Raw genomic sequence first — 17,365 nt, 5'->3', positions numbered from 1 at the left:
TCTTCAAAGTCACTTCCTCAGCATAATGACCACCCCAGTCCCTTTTGTCCCCACCCCTCACCCATTTCAGGGAATCCTCTAGACTCCTCTTTCAAAGCAGTAACCATGTCTTAAATTTTATGGAGGTGGAGAATTTTATTTAGAAAGTCAAGTAGGCTTTCTTACATGCCTTTTGCTTTTGTTTATTTTTACATCTATGTCTTGAATCATCTGGAATTTATTTTTGTACATTGCATAGGATGGGGGCTCGTTAACAGTCTAAACATTTTGGCACTTTGTGGGAACCTTTTAAGTCTTCCTTTAACTCTCTCATTCTTTCAGTAAGTGTTTAGTGGCTAATGACCTCATACCACACCCTTTATTGCCACAAAAAATAAAAACAGAATATCCTTATCACAAAGGATACAAAGAGAATAATGACAGAGTTTCTGGGCCCTAGACCTGGAGAGGACCTCAGTGTGCTTGGGGAAGTAGATTTGTGAATGCAGAAATGCCAGCACAGCAGGGAATTGCTTTAGTGATGCAGGACAGTTATAAGCTTCTGGAACCCTGATGAATAATGCATTTCTGTTCATTTGACCCTCTTACTGTGTGTAACATGTGTCTTACCCACTGAAATCATTTAATGAATACTTTAACAACTAACCTGAGTGAAGTTTTCACTTTTCTCTGAAGTTCTAAATGCATCTTCAGTTACTTCCCGAATTTCTCTACCAGGATGCCCCACAAGCATTTCCAACTCAAGACATCCTGAATAGAATTCTTTCCTCCAAAACCTGGTCCTTCTTTACTCTTCACCTCAGTTGTTTGAGATGGAAAGCTCGGATCATTCTCAATGTCACCGTCTCCCCAAACCCACATCCAACAGGTCACCAAGTCCTGTCCAGTCTAGGTCATAAATACTTCGTGATTCATTCTCTTATTCCCACCATCTTGGGTTAAGCCTTCACTATCAATTCCCTGAACTGGTTTTTAAAAATTTTCAGTAGATCTCTCTTTTCTCTACAATCTTCTGATTTCCACCCCAATCTCATTTCTGAAATACAAGTCTGACTCTGTCACTCCGTGATTGCAATTCTTTCATGTTCTCAGACGTTTTTAGGATAAATTCAACATTTTTGGACACATGGTTCAATAGGGCTGCCTCAATCTGGCTATAGATATATCTATCTAAGACAAATGATCTAAAATACAGAAAAAGTTATACACATAAAATTGCTCATTGGGTACTGTACTAGTCTTCTATTGCTGTTATAATAAATTACTGCAAATTTAGAATTTTGTGCCTTAAAACAACACAAAGGGAAGATGGTTAGATCCCTGGACTTTGTAACTTTGGATTTGTTTTTGTGTAGATAAATAACCTCTATCTGCTTAAGTCACAGTCCATTGGGTTTTCTATTATTTATTGCCAAATGCAGTTGTAACTTATAAAAGTACTTCTATAGTTAAAGAAAAAAAATAATCTGATTCTAAACTATATTTCCCCAAATCTTCCTAACCCCAACTCACTCCTTTTTCTGTTTAGCAAATGCCTATGCAATCTTCAAAACCCAGCTCAAACGGTCCACCCCTACAAAGTCTTTCCCAAGCTTTCCCTCAAACAGATGTATCTTCGTTGTTCCATGGCATATTGTCCATGCTGCTATGATAGCACTTTTACACTATGTTGTATTTGTCTGCTTTCTTAACTGTCCCCTCTACTGAGCTACAAAGCACCATATGAGAAACCAAAGGGTTGAAATCACATTTTGTATTTGTTCACTTCAAAGCTGACATAGCACTCAGTATATAGTAGGTACACAATAGATATTTTACAAATAAGTAAACACAAGATTAAAAAACAATGCATATGTTTAAACAAAATACCATCCTTCTTTTCTAGCTTAACCCTTGTCTTCTCTCCATGTTGGCTCATTTGTTTTTTATTGGTAAAAGAATAATTGAGGAGTTGGAAGTTAGGTCATGTGTATTAGTACTTGGATCATTTTAATCAAGATGCAGGTGAGGGAATTTGAAGACATATTTGACTCAAAGTAGGAAAAAACTGGAGAAGCACAGACAGTAATTTAGAGCAGAAATTCAGAATTAAGAACAAGAATCCCTCAATCAGGACTTCTCTGGTGCTCAGTGATTAAGACTTCACCTTTTAATCCTGGGGATGTAGGTTTGATCCCTGGTGAGGGAGTTAAGATCCCACCTGCCTCATGGCCAGAAAACCAAATCATAAAATAGAAACAGTATTGTAACAAATTCAATAAAGACTTTAAAAATCATCCACATCAAAAAAATCTTTAAAAAAATCCCTCAATCACTACCATTCTAAATCATGATCTGTCTCAGCCAAAAAGCAGTGTGGCTTTAGCAGACCTGGCCTAGACTCACAGGGCCAAGGGTTTATCTCCCAGCTCTACTTACCACCTAGGTGGATTTGGAGGCAGGTCACTTACACACACCTTCCTCAGAGACAGCTTCTTCCTCTGAGAAAGGTGACTAAAAACACTGGTCCACCTAGCTCACAAAATTGTGGCGAAGATTAGCAAGGATCAGACCTGTGCATAAGATTTGGTACAATACCCACTTCAAATGTGAATCATGTAGCTTTATTATAGGTAGGAGAAAATAAATGTTTGGTGAATAACTGAATGAATGAAAAAATCAGCCCAGTTTGCAGGTGATCTTGCTTAAACCCAAGGCTAAATGTAGGAATGACTTCATCTCTAAGGTTCATATAAAACATAACCAACATATATGACATCATCAATACAAAGAAAGCTCTCTTCCCCCACTGAGTTGCCGATCTTTAGACTTTCTTTGTGTGGTGCAAAATGTTTTTATTCCATCAATTGAAATACAGCTTGAAATGCACCAGAGAAATGAGAAAGGTAACATGGAGACTTAACACTAAGGAATATATGACTATTTTTATTTTTTTAAAAGCATGTTCTAGTAGGAGCTAGGAGAAGGCAACGGCAACCCACCAGTACTCTTGCCTGGAAAATCCCGTGGACAGAGGAGCCTGGTAGGCTGCAGTCCATGGGGTTGCTAAGAGTCGAACACGACTGAGCGACTTCACTTTCCCTTTTCACTTTCATGCATTGGAGAAGGAAATGGCAACCCACTCCAGTGTTCTTGCCTGGAGAATCCCAGGGACGGAGGAGCTTGGTGGGTTACAGTCCAGGGGTCGCAAGGAGTTGGACATGACTGAGCAACTTCACTTTCACTTTTCTCTATTTCCTCCATTGTCTTGCCCTGGAAATTTTGAACCTCCTGCTTAATTTAAACTGACAGCTATAATACTGATCTGAAGTTAAAAATAAAAAGTAAAGACAGTATAACCCCTAATTTATATATATTTGTGTATCTGTGTGTAAACATGGATATAGATATTTCTGATTTGGAAGAGCATTAGAGCAGATCACAGGGACTTATATTGATTTATTCCCACATATCAAACGCTTACTAATCTGCTCTTGCTATGATCAAAATAGTCATCACAAACACCATAATGAAAAAAATCCACATGAAAAATCGGTCTATGACTTTTGCAACCTTTTTCCATTCGCTCCCCTTGGAATTGGTGGCCTTGTGGTCTTTGAGGCACTTGGCGATGTATTCAATATTCTTCGTCAACACTCTGTACCGTGCACAGTAGCTGTCCCCATCCTCCAGGTTCTCACCCTGGTACCTCAAGTCATTCTTTAAGAGTTTGTTCACGTCCTTCTTTCTGGAAGGGTCTTTATTTCTGGTTGTTTTCAGATTAGGCTCTGGAAGTTTGTCATAAACCTTCGTAAGACAGTCTCGCTCCCTGTCTTGGTCGGGGCTAAGGCAGCTCTCACCCACGTCGTAGACAAACAAGATCCTGGACATGTATTTCAGGATGACCACCCGGGCCCAGGGTGGCACTGGCCGGGCCTCGGCCCCGCAGAAGTGGATATTCATCACCATTATGGTCAAAGCAGTGGAGGCTGTGATCAAGGCCATCGTGGCTATGTAGTATTTGCCTGGGAAAATAACAGCAACCAAGTTAGCTTAAAACTGTCTTCAAGGGACTTCACTGGTGGTTCAGCAGTTAAGAATCCATCTAGCAATGCAGGGGATGTGGTTTTTATCCCCGGTTGGGGAACTAAGATCCCACATTTAGAGAAGAAGCTAAGCTCACGAACTTCAATTAGAAAATCCAAAAAAAGAAAAAAGAAAATCCATGTGCTGCAATGAAATATCCCACGTGCCACAGCTCAGACCCAAAGCAGCCAAATAAATAAATATACATTTAGAGGGAAAAACTGTCTTCATATTTGACTCACATATAAACAACTGGAAGTTGTACACATTAATGGTGACTAGTATGCTGCTGCTACTGCTGCTGCTAAGTCGCTTCAGTCATGTCCAACTCTGTGCGACCCCATAGACGGCAGCCCACCAGGCTCCCCCATCCCTGGGATTCTCCAGGCAAGAACAGTGGAGTGGGTTGCCATTTCTTTTTCCAATGCATGAAAGTGAAAAGTGAAAGTGAAGTCGCTCAGTCGTGTCCGACTCTTAGTGACCCAATGGATGCAGCCTACCAGGCTCCTCCATCCATGGGATTTTCCAGGCAAGAGTACTGGAGTGGGGTGCCATCGCCTTCTCTGAACTAAATCCTATGGTGTCTTTAATTGATAACTCATCAAGATAAAGAAGGATTTAGTTCAACCACAGAAAACTGTAATTCACAACACTAACGGAGGAAAAGAAAAACTCACATGATTGTCTTAACAGATGAAAACAATACATTTGATAATGTTCATCATCTGTTTATTATTTGTTAAAAGCTCTGAGTAAACTAAAAATAAAATCTTTCTTAACATTGTAAAGGATATGGGTCAAAAGCCTGGATCAAATGCTATACTTACTGAAGTAAATGTAAATACATTTCTTAAAACTGGAACTCTATTTCATAGGTGCTACAAATAACACATTGTGACTATTAAATCTCTCAAGAAAGATCTGTGTGCACCTTTCCTAAAAAGATACATTTCATATTATCACAAAGACAGGAAAAGTAATGCTTGTAAAATTCATGAGTCATGTTTTGAGACATCTTTCTTCAGAAACTGAGCCAGCTTCCTGTTGAATTTAGCTGGTAAAGCAGAGAGCGGATCTTCCTATTGATCCTGCCTCAAACAGGGTTATGATTGGATGTCATCACTGTCAATCATTTCTGCCTTAGGAAAAGTAATGAAAGAATGAACACACCCTTTCCTCTTTATTAGTGGTGATGAGAAAGGAGAGAACTTTCTGTGTCTATTTCTCAAAAAGAGGTGCATGAGTGCGAGTGCAAGTGTGAGTGTGAGTGTGTGTGTGTGTGTGTGTGTGTGGCTTGCTTGGAGAAACATAACAAGGAAGAAATCTCCAAACAGAGAAACCAACGTAATAACATCTGAATGTTATTCAGATGGGTAATACTACATTCAGGAGAGAAAAGGCAGTATAATATTTCTTTTATATTGGTCACTAAGTCTCTTGGTGTTCTGAAATTTCCCCCTACTCATTGCTTTACAGAACTAAAAACTAAATCTAGCTTCTGATTCTTGAAAGCATCTGCTGCTGCTGTTACTGCTGCTAAGTCACTTCAGTCGTGTCCGACTCTGTGCAACCCCATAGATGGCAGCCCACCAGGTTCCCCCATCCCTGGGATTCTCCAGGCAAGAACACTGGAGTGGGTTGCCATTTCCTTCTCCAATGCATGAAAGTGAAGTCGCTCAGTTGTGCCCAACCCTCGGCGACCCCATGGACTGCAGCCTACCAGGCTCCTCCGTCCATGGGATTTTCCAGGCAAGAGTACTGGAGTGGGGTGCCATCGCCTTCTCCTGAAAGCATCTATTACAACATAAGTCATTGAGACAGAGGTGGTGGGTCTGGGTGTTATCCTTGGTGGCAGGAAGTAGGTATTAAAGGTATTAGGAGGGATCTCACAACAAGAGAGGTAAAGGAAAAGGAAGGCAGTGATGGCAGCCACAGTCTACCCTTGGAGGAACATTTCATTATTGCAGATGTTTGAAAATCTGATCTACTTTAGAATCACCTCAGATTCCCAAATCTTGTCCAAGACTGCTTTTTTAAAAACCTCTTTTGCTGTGAGAACCTGTATTTTTTTCTTTTTCTTTCCTTTGGCTGAACCTCATGGCATGTGGAACTTTCCTGACCAGGGATTGAACCCGCACCCCTGCAGTAGAGCACAGAGCCTTAACCACTGGACCACCAGTTACCTGTACTTATAACAGTTTCCCTCACACCTATTATACCCAATAAAGGTTGAGAATTATTCTATCAAGGGTAGATGGCAGGCTTAAAAATCTAGCTCATCATTCCCATCGTGTTTACCATTTTTCCCAAGAAGAAACCCCTTGTGATGTGATGAGATACTAACAGTCACTGTTTGCTCAGTCCTCACCACAAGCCAGGCTCTGTGCTAAGCAATGGCACAGTGAGGTAGCAATTACACAAATTTTGAAGATGATGAAGTAGAGACTCAAAGATTAAGTAAATTGCTTAAGGTTGATCAAGGAAGGAATGGCAAAGTCAGAGTTCAAATGCAGATTTCTTTGACTTCAAAATCAGGGCCTTAGCCTAAAAGCCAGTGGTTTTTTGACTTGAACGAAAAGCTCATCAGAATTACCCAGAAAGCTTGTGAAAACAGTTTGCAGGCTTTACCCCGACCCTAGTCAGCAGGTCTAGGGTGGGCCCTGAGGATTTGTATATCCAAATTGAGGCTGATGCTGTGGGTCCAGGGACCATACTTCAAGAACCACTGCTCTAAACAACACGGCTCTCATTCCTCTTTTGGGTAAACCTGGAGACCTCAAGCCCAGCTTTATCTTGAACAGCCACATCACTATTCAGAGAGGCCAACTGAAGACACTAAATGAGCCTGTGTTGAGTTTGTAGTTGACTTAATTGTTATGAATTTAAAGGCACAGACACAATTGCAGTCACCAGAAAGCTGACTCAAAAGTGTAAGAGACTTTAACTCACCGATCAGAGGGACGTTTTCTGAGGCTGGCATGATCTCTGCCACCATGAGCTGAAATACAGTCATGGCCAACAGTATGGTTACTCCCAGGGAGACCTTTTCCCCAGAGGCTGCTGGGAGATAGAAACTCAAGGGAGCCAGAAAAGATATGAGGACGCATGGGATGAGGAGGTTGACGATGTAGAAGGAGGATCTCCTCTTCAGAAGGAGAGTGAACGTCACATCCGGGTAAGGCTCAGAGCAGCAGCCGTAGGAGATCACGTTCTTCACAGCAGGCATGCCGTGCACCTCCCACTCCACGTCTTCAATGAAGTCGGAGAGGTCTCCACTGTCCAGGGCATTGAATAAGTCCACCTGATTGCCATTGTAGGTCCAGGAGCCAAAGGTCAGGTTGCACTGCTGATTGTCAAAGGGGAAGTAGGTGACGTCCACCACACAGGAGCTTTTGGTGATGGCTGGTGCATCCCAGGTGATCAGCCCGTCATACCGCAGGACCACATTGGTGTTCACGGGCTCAGAAGATTCATCGTCAGCCCTGGAGGTCAGAGGAGGAAAATGAGAGCTGCTTACCAGGACAACTCACCAAGTTCCTTAACCCAGACAGCTCACTGCCCTTTTCCCATCACTTCAGTGTCTTTGGCAATGGACCACCATTCTTGTTACACTGGCTTGAAAGTCCAAAATCAACTCTAATTTGCCCTTCTTCTCCACCTCCTATAACTAGTTAGGGCCAAGTTCTCTTGGATTCTTCCTTTAAACCATCTCCGCCAGACTTTCTTAGTGGTCCAGTGGTTAAGAATCCACCTGCCAATGCAGGGGACACGTTTCAATCCCTGGACTGGGTAGATCCCACATGCTCCGAGGCAACTAAGCCCATGCGCCACAACCTCTGAGCCTGTGCACACGGAGCCTGTGCTCCACAACAGAAGCCGCCACTGCAGTGAGAAGCCAGTGCACCCCAACGAGGAGTAGACCCCGCTCACCGCAACTAAGAGCCCACGTGCAGCCCAGGGCAACCAAAGTTAAACAAGCATCTCTGCCTATTATCCCTTCCTCTCCGTCCCCAATGCCATTCTCTTGGTCCAGGTATAATGATTCAAACACCCAGACAAAAAGTAAATGAGGCTAAAATCTGACAGAGAGGCTCTGCTTAAATGATTTTGTTAGAACATCTGAAAAACACAGAGGAAAAAATTATTCATCTATAATCTAAAAGATAATAATTTATTCTAGATATATCTTGGTTTTGCTTTATCAACATTTATGGCTGGCATTTTGGGGGTACAAAATTTCTATTTCGCTTTGGGGAATGACTTTTCCACCACCATTGTAAGGCAGATGAAATGATGATCAAGGTACCCTAGGCTCCCCTGGCCAGGGGCTGGCTTGTGACCTGAGCTAGGTCCAACTGATTCATACTCCCTGGGGTTTAAATATTAAGCAGAGTGACCCAAAGACCAAAAAAGAGTCAATCTGATAATAGATTCCTAGAAAAATCAATTATTTAAAATTTTTTTTAAAATTCAATAGCCCCTTGTCTTGAACTATGGAGTAGTCCTAGTCTGTCCTTTCCAAGGCCTTATCAGTGATTTTTCTCCTTTAATTCAGTGAGCTGTAGCATATCCTTCCTACAAATTCCTTTTTTGACAAGGTAGACAAAGTCAGTTTTCAATGCTTTCAGCCTTAACTGATCCATTTCTGTTAATATTTAATGCATATTTTTCTCAGTGTTCCTTACAATTTTTTCCTTATAAACTATATTATGGCTAAATGTAATGTGATATGCTGGATTAGATCCTAAAACAGAAAACAGGACATTAGTGGAAAAGCTGGTGAAGTCCAAATAAAACCTGTAGATTAGTTGTGTGCTCAGTCGTTCTGCCGTGTCCGACTCTTTGCGGCCCCGTGGACTGTAATCAACCAGGCTCCTCTGCCCATGGAATTCTCCAGTCAAGAATACTGGAGTGGGTTGCCATTTCTTACAACAGGGGATCTTCCTGGCCCAGAGATCAAACCTGCGTCTCTTCTGTCTCCTGCATTGACAGGCAGATTCTTTCCCACTAGCACCACTAATAGTATTATATTAGTTCTGGCATATGTACTGTGGTTATGTAAGACATGATGTTAAGGAAAACTGCGTGAAAAGTATACAGGAACTCTGTACCATCTTTCCAACTTTTCTGTAAAATTATCTTGAAACAAAAAAGTTAGTTTACCAAAAACAAGACTGAGACAATTTTAAAATGTAGGTGGTCATAGGTCCATAATCTTCTGCAACATTATTTTCATAGCTAAATTATATGCCATTATACTCCTTTTTAGAGATGTGCCGTAGTAATTTAACCAGCTCACTGATGCTCAGCATTATGGTTGTTTCTATTTTTCACATTTACAAACAATGCAACAGTGAACATCCCTGTCATCAAACGGTTGCATTTATCCACTGACTCTTTCCTTAGGTTAAATTGCTAGAAGATGATGTATTAAATCTAAGAACTGACATGTTTTACAAGTTTTTTCCTACTTATTAACCTTTAGGTACCACAAGGCAATGGTCTGATTGTGTCCACTCTAATCAAAGCATTGCAGCTGAATTGTGGTGCTCAATTTTTAATGGAAGTCTAAAGAGGGGATCTTTAATGTGGGTCTTGTGAAGACAACAAAATGGTGCTTTTGAAAATGACAGAACCTACCCTCTGTAAAAATAAAAAGTATATATAATTAGCCTTCCAAATATTGAGAACTGGAGCATCACTCACCTATCCTACCTGGTATAAGAGATCTGGGAGTCAGAGAGAATATATCTGGAGCTAGAATGCTTCTATTAGTCATGGTCCTTGCAGGAAATGGATGGCACATTCAAATTAGATAGCTTGAGGAGGATTTAATAAAAGGACTCTACTAAGATAAGTATAGGGCAACCACTCTAGGACCAGTAACAGCACAGTTATTACCATTCCTGGGCCTGAAGAAATGAAGGGAAGGTGCAATTACCAGTACCTGGAGGGAAGAGCGGCAGAAGAGGGTCAGCAAGATAGGAGACTTGCCGCCGCTGCTGCTGCTACTAAGTCACGTCAGTCGCATCCGACTCTGTGCGACCCCATAGACAGCAGCCCACCAGGCTCCTCTGTCCCTGGGATTCTCCAGGCAAGAATTCTGGAGTGGGTTGCCATTTCCTTCTCTAATGCATGTATGCATGCTAAGTCGCTTCAGTCGTGTCCGACTCTGTGTAACTCTATGGATAGCAGCCCACCAGGCTCCTCTGTCCCTGGGATTCTCCAGGCAAGAATACTGGAGTGGGTTGCCATTTCCTTCTCCAATAGGAGACATGCCTTCTGTCAAAGGACACAGCCAGCCAAAGATAATAACTCTAGGAAGGGAGCAAGGGAATACATGCTCCAACCTTACTTTTCTCCCTCCAGCTGCTCACAATGTTTCTCATTGGGCCAACCCACCCAGAAGCAAAGGAGCCCACTGTCTGAAAACATCACCCCAGCTACTCAGGAGGAGTTTGAAGACATTACTATTAATTGCTTCATGACCAGTACTTTATTTCCCTGGTTTCTCTGATCACATTATTTTACAGCTCAGCACTTGCAATGGTTTCCTATGGCCCACCAATGCTTCCAAATCTCCTTGAGCAGTTCTATAAGGGCTTAAAGGGCTTTTGACAGCTCTATCCCTGACCTTTCCAGGCTTTAAACTTGCTTTGCAATCTCTTTGTTGGCCGTCTCCATATGAATGTTCCTTTGGTCTCCCAAAGTGAACAGGTCTCACAATAAATCCACACCTTTTTCTCCAAACCTGTTACTCTTCTCCCTCCTTTACTACCAATCTGATCTTTTTTTTTCTTTTTAAAGAGTTTTATTGATTGACATACAATAAACTGCATACATTTAAAATGTAAAATTTGAACAAATTTGACATGTGTATATCCAATCTCATCTGAAAGTTTTCCTACATTTTCTTTCACCTAAGCTACATAAACAGAACTTAAAGCTAAATTATAGACAAATCTTCTGATTTCAGCAGGGTACCTAATTTCTCATTAGGTCTAAAATCCAAGTGTTAAACCTGTTCATTAAAATCCAACCATTAAAACTATCTCATAATAAACACACATCTGAAATTTCTGTAATCCCTAATTTAAAAATGTTAGGAATCCTTGCAGTTTCTTACACCAACCATTATATTGCCCACAGACCTATACTAAACAACCCCACCAGAACTTCGAGCCTCAATTTATTTACTCCTTTACTGAACTGCTAATAGCCAATATCTGCTTGAGTCATTATATTGTTATAGAGCTCACTACCTCTTAGGAAAACTCATTATTCAAATTATTAGTTTTTCTTTTAATTAAAATGCAATTTCAAAACCCTTTAACTTCTACTTGTTGTTTTGGGTTTTGTCCTCTGGAGGAATTTCCTCTTTTCTCTCCACCTTATTTTCTCTCTGATTGCCTATGATAGCCATCAAGTCTTCCTAAGGACCTCTGTCTTTCTAACTAAGCATCAATCAATTCAACTGCTCCTCACATGAAATAGCTTCCAGGCACATCACCATCCTGCTCACTCACCCCAGATAATCTAACCCATGGACTCAGGTACCAAGGGTGAATCTAGATGTTCAGCATCTTCCTGCCCAAACTATGTTTATCACATACAACTGGATCACCTGTCTTACATCCCTCTTTATTCTCCCTACCACCACTCAGGAAGCCCATTCTGGGGTCTACAAGCTTTGGTACTGGTTTCTGAGAAGTACTGATATTATATCTGAGGTCAGAAGATTCTACAGGTCCAGGAATTCAGCTAGAAGGACCAGGGTAAGGGCAACAGCTATCACTGGGGCCCCTCCTTTGCCTGGTACTCTAACTCTCTTCCATTCTCATTTCAGCTGCTCAAAAGGATGCAAATGACGTCCAGTCACAGCTACATTTAGGGTTTCCTCTAAACATTGATAGCAAAACTCTGATGTTACTGAGAAGGAGAATACACAGGAGAAAAGAGGATTCAAAACAGAACTGATAAGAGGAGAGCAAAGAAGACTAAAGAGTTACCCCAGACGAACAGAGAAGAATTGATGAATCAGTATAGTGGGGAAGGTCTGTGTGGAAAAGTGTGGGGACCAGACTCACACATCTCAAGGAGGCCAGTGATCTGGGCAGGTGGGGGAAGGATGGAGAATGGGGTCAAGGCAGGGAGGGGAAGGATGGAGAATGGGGTCAAAATTTACCAAAGCCACCACAGGTCTGTGTGAGCTCACGAGTGATTAACTGGCTTCTCTGATAAAGGAGATCTGGGGCAGACTTAACTTAGGTCACCATTCCAGCTCACAGAGAAGACTTTCAATAAGAGCTGGTCACTGCTTCAGTCAATCAAAGCAAGAGGAAAAGGAGAACCAGCATTCTGTTTTTTTCAGGGAGAATTCGGAACTTACAGAGTGCTGTGAGCGTTCTATGTAAAGCATGTCCTCTGCTTATGCTCCAGGAGGAGGTGATGGACATCCTGGCCCATTCTCTTGCCTTCTATGTATGTGAATGCGCGTGTGTGCTGTGAGGGGGGTGCGCAGGGTGGGAACCGTGGTAATAAGGCACCAGTACTTGGGGAAGGAAATGGCAGCCCGGTCCCATATTCTTGCCTGGAGAATCCCATGGACAGAGGAACCTGGTGGGCTACAGCCCATGGGGTCGCAGAGTCAGACATGACTGAAAGAGGTTTAGCACTTGGACTTAGCAAGGTGCTTCCTAAGCACCTTGCTTAGGAAGGCATAAGGAAGATACCTCTGGCCACTCAGAGTGGGGAATAGTCAGCAGGATCAGAGGTATGATTCACAAAGTTGTGACCCTTGGACAAGCTGAGTAGGGACTGAAACTAAAATCCAGGCTGCAACCAACCAGTGTGGCATCCTGAAGGGAAACTCACGCCCAGTAGAAGAGTGAGTTCCCTCGGAGAATCCCCCTCTCCAAGTTGCTCCTCATTCATCTCGCTCTGCTCAAAGAGGACTTTTCCTAACTCTGAGAGACTTGAGTTCCAGAATAAAAAGGGAGAGAGCCCTTTTGACAACAGGTGGAGCAGCTGAGCCTGAGTTGTGGCAGAGTGATCTGGTTCATTCTCAAAGTGTGGTCCATGGACCAGCAGCACTACCATCTGGAGCTCAGAGAAATGCAGAACGACCAGCTCTACCCTAGACCTACTGAGTAAGAATCTGTATTTCAGCAGGTTCCTCAGGTGATTCATGCACACTTTACAATTTTAGAAACTTAAGCCTTACCTGCCCACTCACTAAAACCCCTTGCTCTCAGACCAGGAAAAGGCCAACTGGATCTTATGATCCAGTTCATCTTCCACTCTATACAAAGTCCAAAATCCATGGGCCAGCTTTTAGCTGGTTCCTTCTGATTAAATCTTAATGTACTCAGTCGCTCAGTTGTGCCTGACTCTTTGTGACCCCATGGACTGTAGCCCGCCAGGCTCCTCTGTCCGTGGAATTTTCCAGGCAAGAATACCGGAGGGGATTGCCATTTCCTACTCTAGAGGAACTTCCCAACCCAGGAATTGAACCCTTGTCTCTTGCATCTCCTGCATTGGCAGGCAGATTTACTACTGCACTGCCTGGGAAGCCCCTTAATCTTAACAGTATCATCTATTTTCCATACATGATCATAGACAAGGAAGCACCACTGTTATGGGCTGAATTGCATCTGCAAAAAGTTCGTGTGTTGAACCCTAGCCCCTGGCACTTCAGAATACAACCTTATTTGGAACAGAGTCATTGCAGCTGTAATTAGTAGTTAAATGTATTTAAAAGAAGAGATCATATTCTGTGGGATTATGAGTAATTTTTACTTCTGTCTTGAAACTGAACTGAAAGGTGCTCAGTCATGTCCGACTCTTTGCGACCCCATGAACTATACAGTTCATGGAATTCTCTAGGCCAAAATACTGGAGTGGGTAGCTTATCCCTTCTCCAGGGGATCTTCCCAGCCCAGGAATCGAACCGGGGTCTCCTGCGTTGCAGGCGGATTCTTTACCAACTGAGCTATCAGGGTAATTTAGACAACTTTATCTTTTTTAAACAGTAAATCTGTAAATTTTTTGTGTTAAGAAAAGCAATAAACTTATCTTTAATTTTTAAAAAAAGACGAGGTCATATTGGTGTTGGGTGGGCATCTAATGCAATATGACTGGTGTCGTCAATGCAAGGGGAGATATGGACACAGACAACACACAGGGAACACGATGCCATGTGAAGAAGAAGGCAGAGATTGGGGTGGTGCTTGTACCAGTCAAGAGACCAAAGATTGCCAGCAACCACCCAAGAATCTAGGGCAGAGACATTGATTGATCCCTCACCGCCTTAGAAGGAACTAACCTTGCCAATACCTTTATCTTATACTTCTAGCCTCCAGAACTGCAAGACAATAGTTCCTGTGGTTTAAGCCACCCAGTTTGTAGTACTTTGTCACAGTAGCCCTAGAAAACTAACATGACTTCCCATAGTTTCTCACCTGAAAGGGAGAATGTAGCTCTAAGATTTTTATGACCATTATTATTTTATTATCTGAGGTTTATAACTATCAGTTCAGGATCTAGGAACATGAATTGACTTAACTTCATGCATGTTTCAAACTTCCCTCTTCCATTATGTTTGGTGGTGGCGGTGGTGGTGGTTGATGGTGGTTTACTTGCTAAATCATGTCGGACTCTTTGTGACCCCAGGGACTGTAGCCTGCCAGGCTCCTCGGTCGATGGGATCTTCCAGGCAAGAATACTGGAGTGGATTGCCATCTCCTTCTCCAGGGGCTCTTCCCGACCCAGGGATTAAACCTGGATCTGCTGCATTACACTTGGATTCTTTACCAACTGAGCCAGCAGGGAGGCCCCATTATGTTTACATTCTGTCTAATCAACAAGTTCATTCCTGAGAAGCTACTGACTTGCACTTACTTGTTATATAGGACAATATCCGGTCTCCACACCAGGTCGCTGGGGATCCTGATGGAGTCCAGTCCATCATACTGGTCTCGATCCCACGTGAGATATGCATCATGCCAGATTTGGCGGATCCACAAATAGGCAGTCAGAATTTGGTTTCTCTCATCCTGCAAAATTAACCCAGATATAAGTGTCCAGTAGACACCTCAATCAAACACACTTTGTCTGTAAAACACCTGTCTTCAAAACAGGAATTCCAAGAGCACTAAACTATTTCCAATAAGTAAGCGAGAGTTTTTTTGAGTCTATCCCCTTGATTGATTGCCAAGGTCATATTTTTCCTGCTTGATTAGTGTTTGGAGCATCAAGCGGACAAATATTTAAATCATCAGATGCATGGGTCAACTGCTCAAATTTCTCTGAAAATTGATCAACTGATGAATGATTTTTTTTTTGAATGAAAAAGTCAGCAAACATCAACAATGTATAGAAAAAAAGATTTTGAAGTTTCATAACTGTAACTAAACACATATGAGCATTAATGTATGTCATCTTAAAACATCTTTTAAAAATTAAGATAAAATTCATATTGCATGAAACTCACCACTTTAACCATTTAAAGTGTGCAATTCAGCGGTTTCCAGTTTATTCACAATGTCATGCAACCATCCCCATTCTCTGCTTCCAGAACATTTTGTCATCCCAAAAGAGAAATCATATGACAATCAAGCAGTCAATCACTATTTCCCCATCATTCTCACAGCTCCTGGCAACCTAACTCCTCTTTCTGTCTTTATGGTTTTGCTGACTTTGCACATTTCATAGAAATGGAACATGTAATGTGTAACCAACTTTCTTGAGATGTTCTAAGACTGTTAATGTTCATGGAAAGACTCAGGTAATTTAGTGCAATTAATTTTGTAGAAAGTGTTCCTCCCCTGGAATTCGCTTCTATTCCCTTCTCCCTCCAGCTTGCACACAGAGCTGTCTGTTCTCATTTTCTCTCAAATTCCCAGGTAAGACATTCCCTTTAGAAAGCACTGTCAGTTTCATTCTAACCATTCAGAAGAGTCAACACTATGTTACTCACCATATCCTTAATCTGAGAAAGTGTAATCTGGAGTGTGACGTTCAGAACTTCATCTGTATCCTCTACTGGACGAAGAGCGTTAGAGTAGTCTTCAAAAAGGTCATTGAACAACTTCTGAGCATATTTTCCGTCTGCTGGTTCTACAGCTGCTCAAAAAGTGGGATCTGGATCAAGCTTCAGTGTTATGAGTATTTCAAGGCAAAGAGCAACAGACCAAGGACTAGCATTGGTTCTATCATCCCTACCTACCATCCTACCTATCTACCTACCTACCTACCATCAGCTAGGAACAAGCTCTGGGTCAAGTGGAATTATTTCTCTGGCAGGCCTACAGGGTCAGCATGAGACTGTAAGAAGCTGAAATACTTCCTTACAGTTGGAGCATCTGTTCTTTTCCTGGCCCACCCAACATTCCACCAAAGAAGTGATCCCTGAGCTAAGACAGTTGTACACCTGCCAGCCTCTTACCTCTCAGTCTGGAGGCAGCAAAGTAAATCCAGCAAAAGGAGATGCAGGAATGAGGCCAGTTCATCTTTCCCCTAAGTCTCTGTAAGTCCCCGGCTAGGCACTGCAGTCTTCTACTTCTCCAGCAATGGGAAGGGTCCAGGCACACAGCTGCCACTCTGTCTCTGTCTCTGCACAGCAGATGGGGAGCTCAGGCTTGCCAGGCACAGAGCAAGCTTGCCAGGTCCCCTCCCCATCAGTAATCTGAGACTAGCAGCTCCAGCAGGTAAGATGCCAGGAGCCCCAGGTGGGTTAGGTCAGGCAGTGCTGCCCTGGGGGAGTTGCCCCAGTTGAGAATCCCCAGCTACCTTCACTAGGAATATCCAGACCAATCTTTCAAGGGAAGAGAGGTGGGAGCCCAACACACCTGAGATTCCACCTATGCAGACCAGGCATTTTCGACACCTGCAGTGAGTAGATTCAGTCTGAGTTCAGGGTCTAAGAAAAGCTGAACTGATGCATCCATGGGGTAGCCCATCCAGAAAGGCCCTAAGCGCTTTGAGTGCCTTTTGAAGAGGGAAAGAGAAGCAGTTCCATGATCTTTGGGGTTTCTTCTCTGCCCCTGCTGCTCACCACTGCTTCAGTTGTCCCACTGAGCATGGACTTTGTCCGCGGTGTGTGAGTCTGCATGTGCGCATGCGCGCGTAGGTGGGTGGGGGGCACCAGCGGATGGGAACAGAGCGTTCGCTTCCTTCGGTAGCGGCAGCAGCCCTTTGATTTGGGCTAGCAGTAGACGCGGAGAAGGCAATGGCAACCCACTCCAGTGTTCTTGCCTGGAGAATCCCAGAGACGGGGGGAGCCTGGTGAGCTGCCATCTCT

The 17,365-nt window shown here is 42.8% G+C and overlaps 1 protein-coding gene across 1 annotated transcript; it reads right to left on the bottom strand.

The window, feature by feature from the left end:
• Positions 1–3,462: 3,462 nt before the first annotated feature.
• On the bottom strand, positions 3,463–16,574 carry CHRNA9 (cholinergic receptor nicotinic alpha 9 subunit). Its single transcript, XM_052642229.1, has 5 exons — positions 16,511–16,574; positions 16,043–16,188; positions 14,965–15,119; positions 7,015–7,547; positions 3,463–4,004 (listed from the first exon to the last, which is right to left on the bottom strand). Exons 1-5 carry the CDS (start codon positions 16,572–16,574, stop codon positions 3,463–3,465), a joined length of 1,440 nt encoding a protein of 479 aa, XP_052498189.1.
• Positions 16,575–17,365: the final 791 nt, after the last annotated feature.

This window comes from Budorcas taxicolor, chromosome 6 (genome assembly GCF_023091745.1).
Source record: "Budorcas taxicolor isolate Tak-1 chromosome 6, Takin1.1, whole genome shotgun sequence".
NCBI lineage: Eukaryota > Metazoa > Chordata > Mammalia > Artiodactyla > Bovidae > Budorcas > Budorcas taxicolor.
This window is presented reverse-complemented; position numbering and strand designations above follow the sequence as displayed.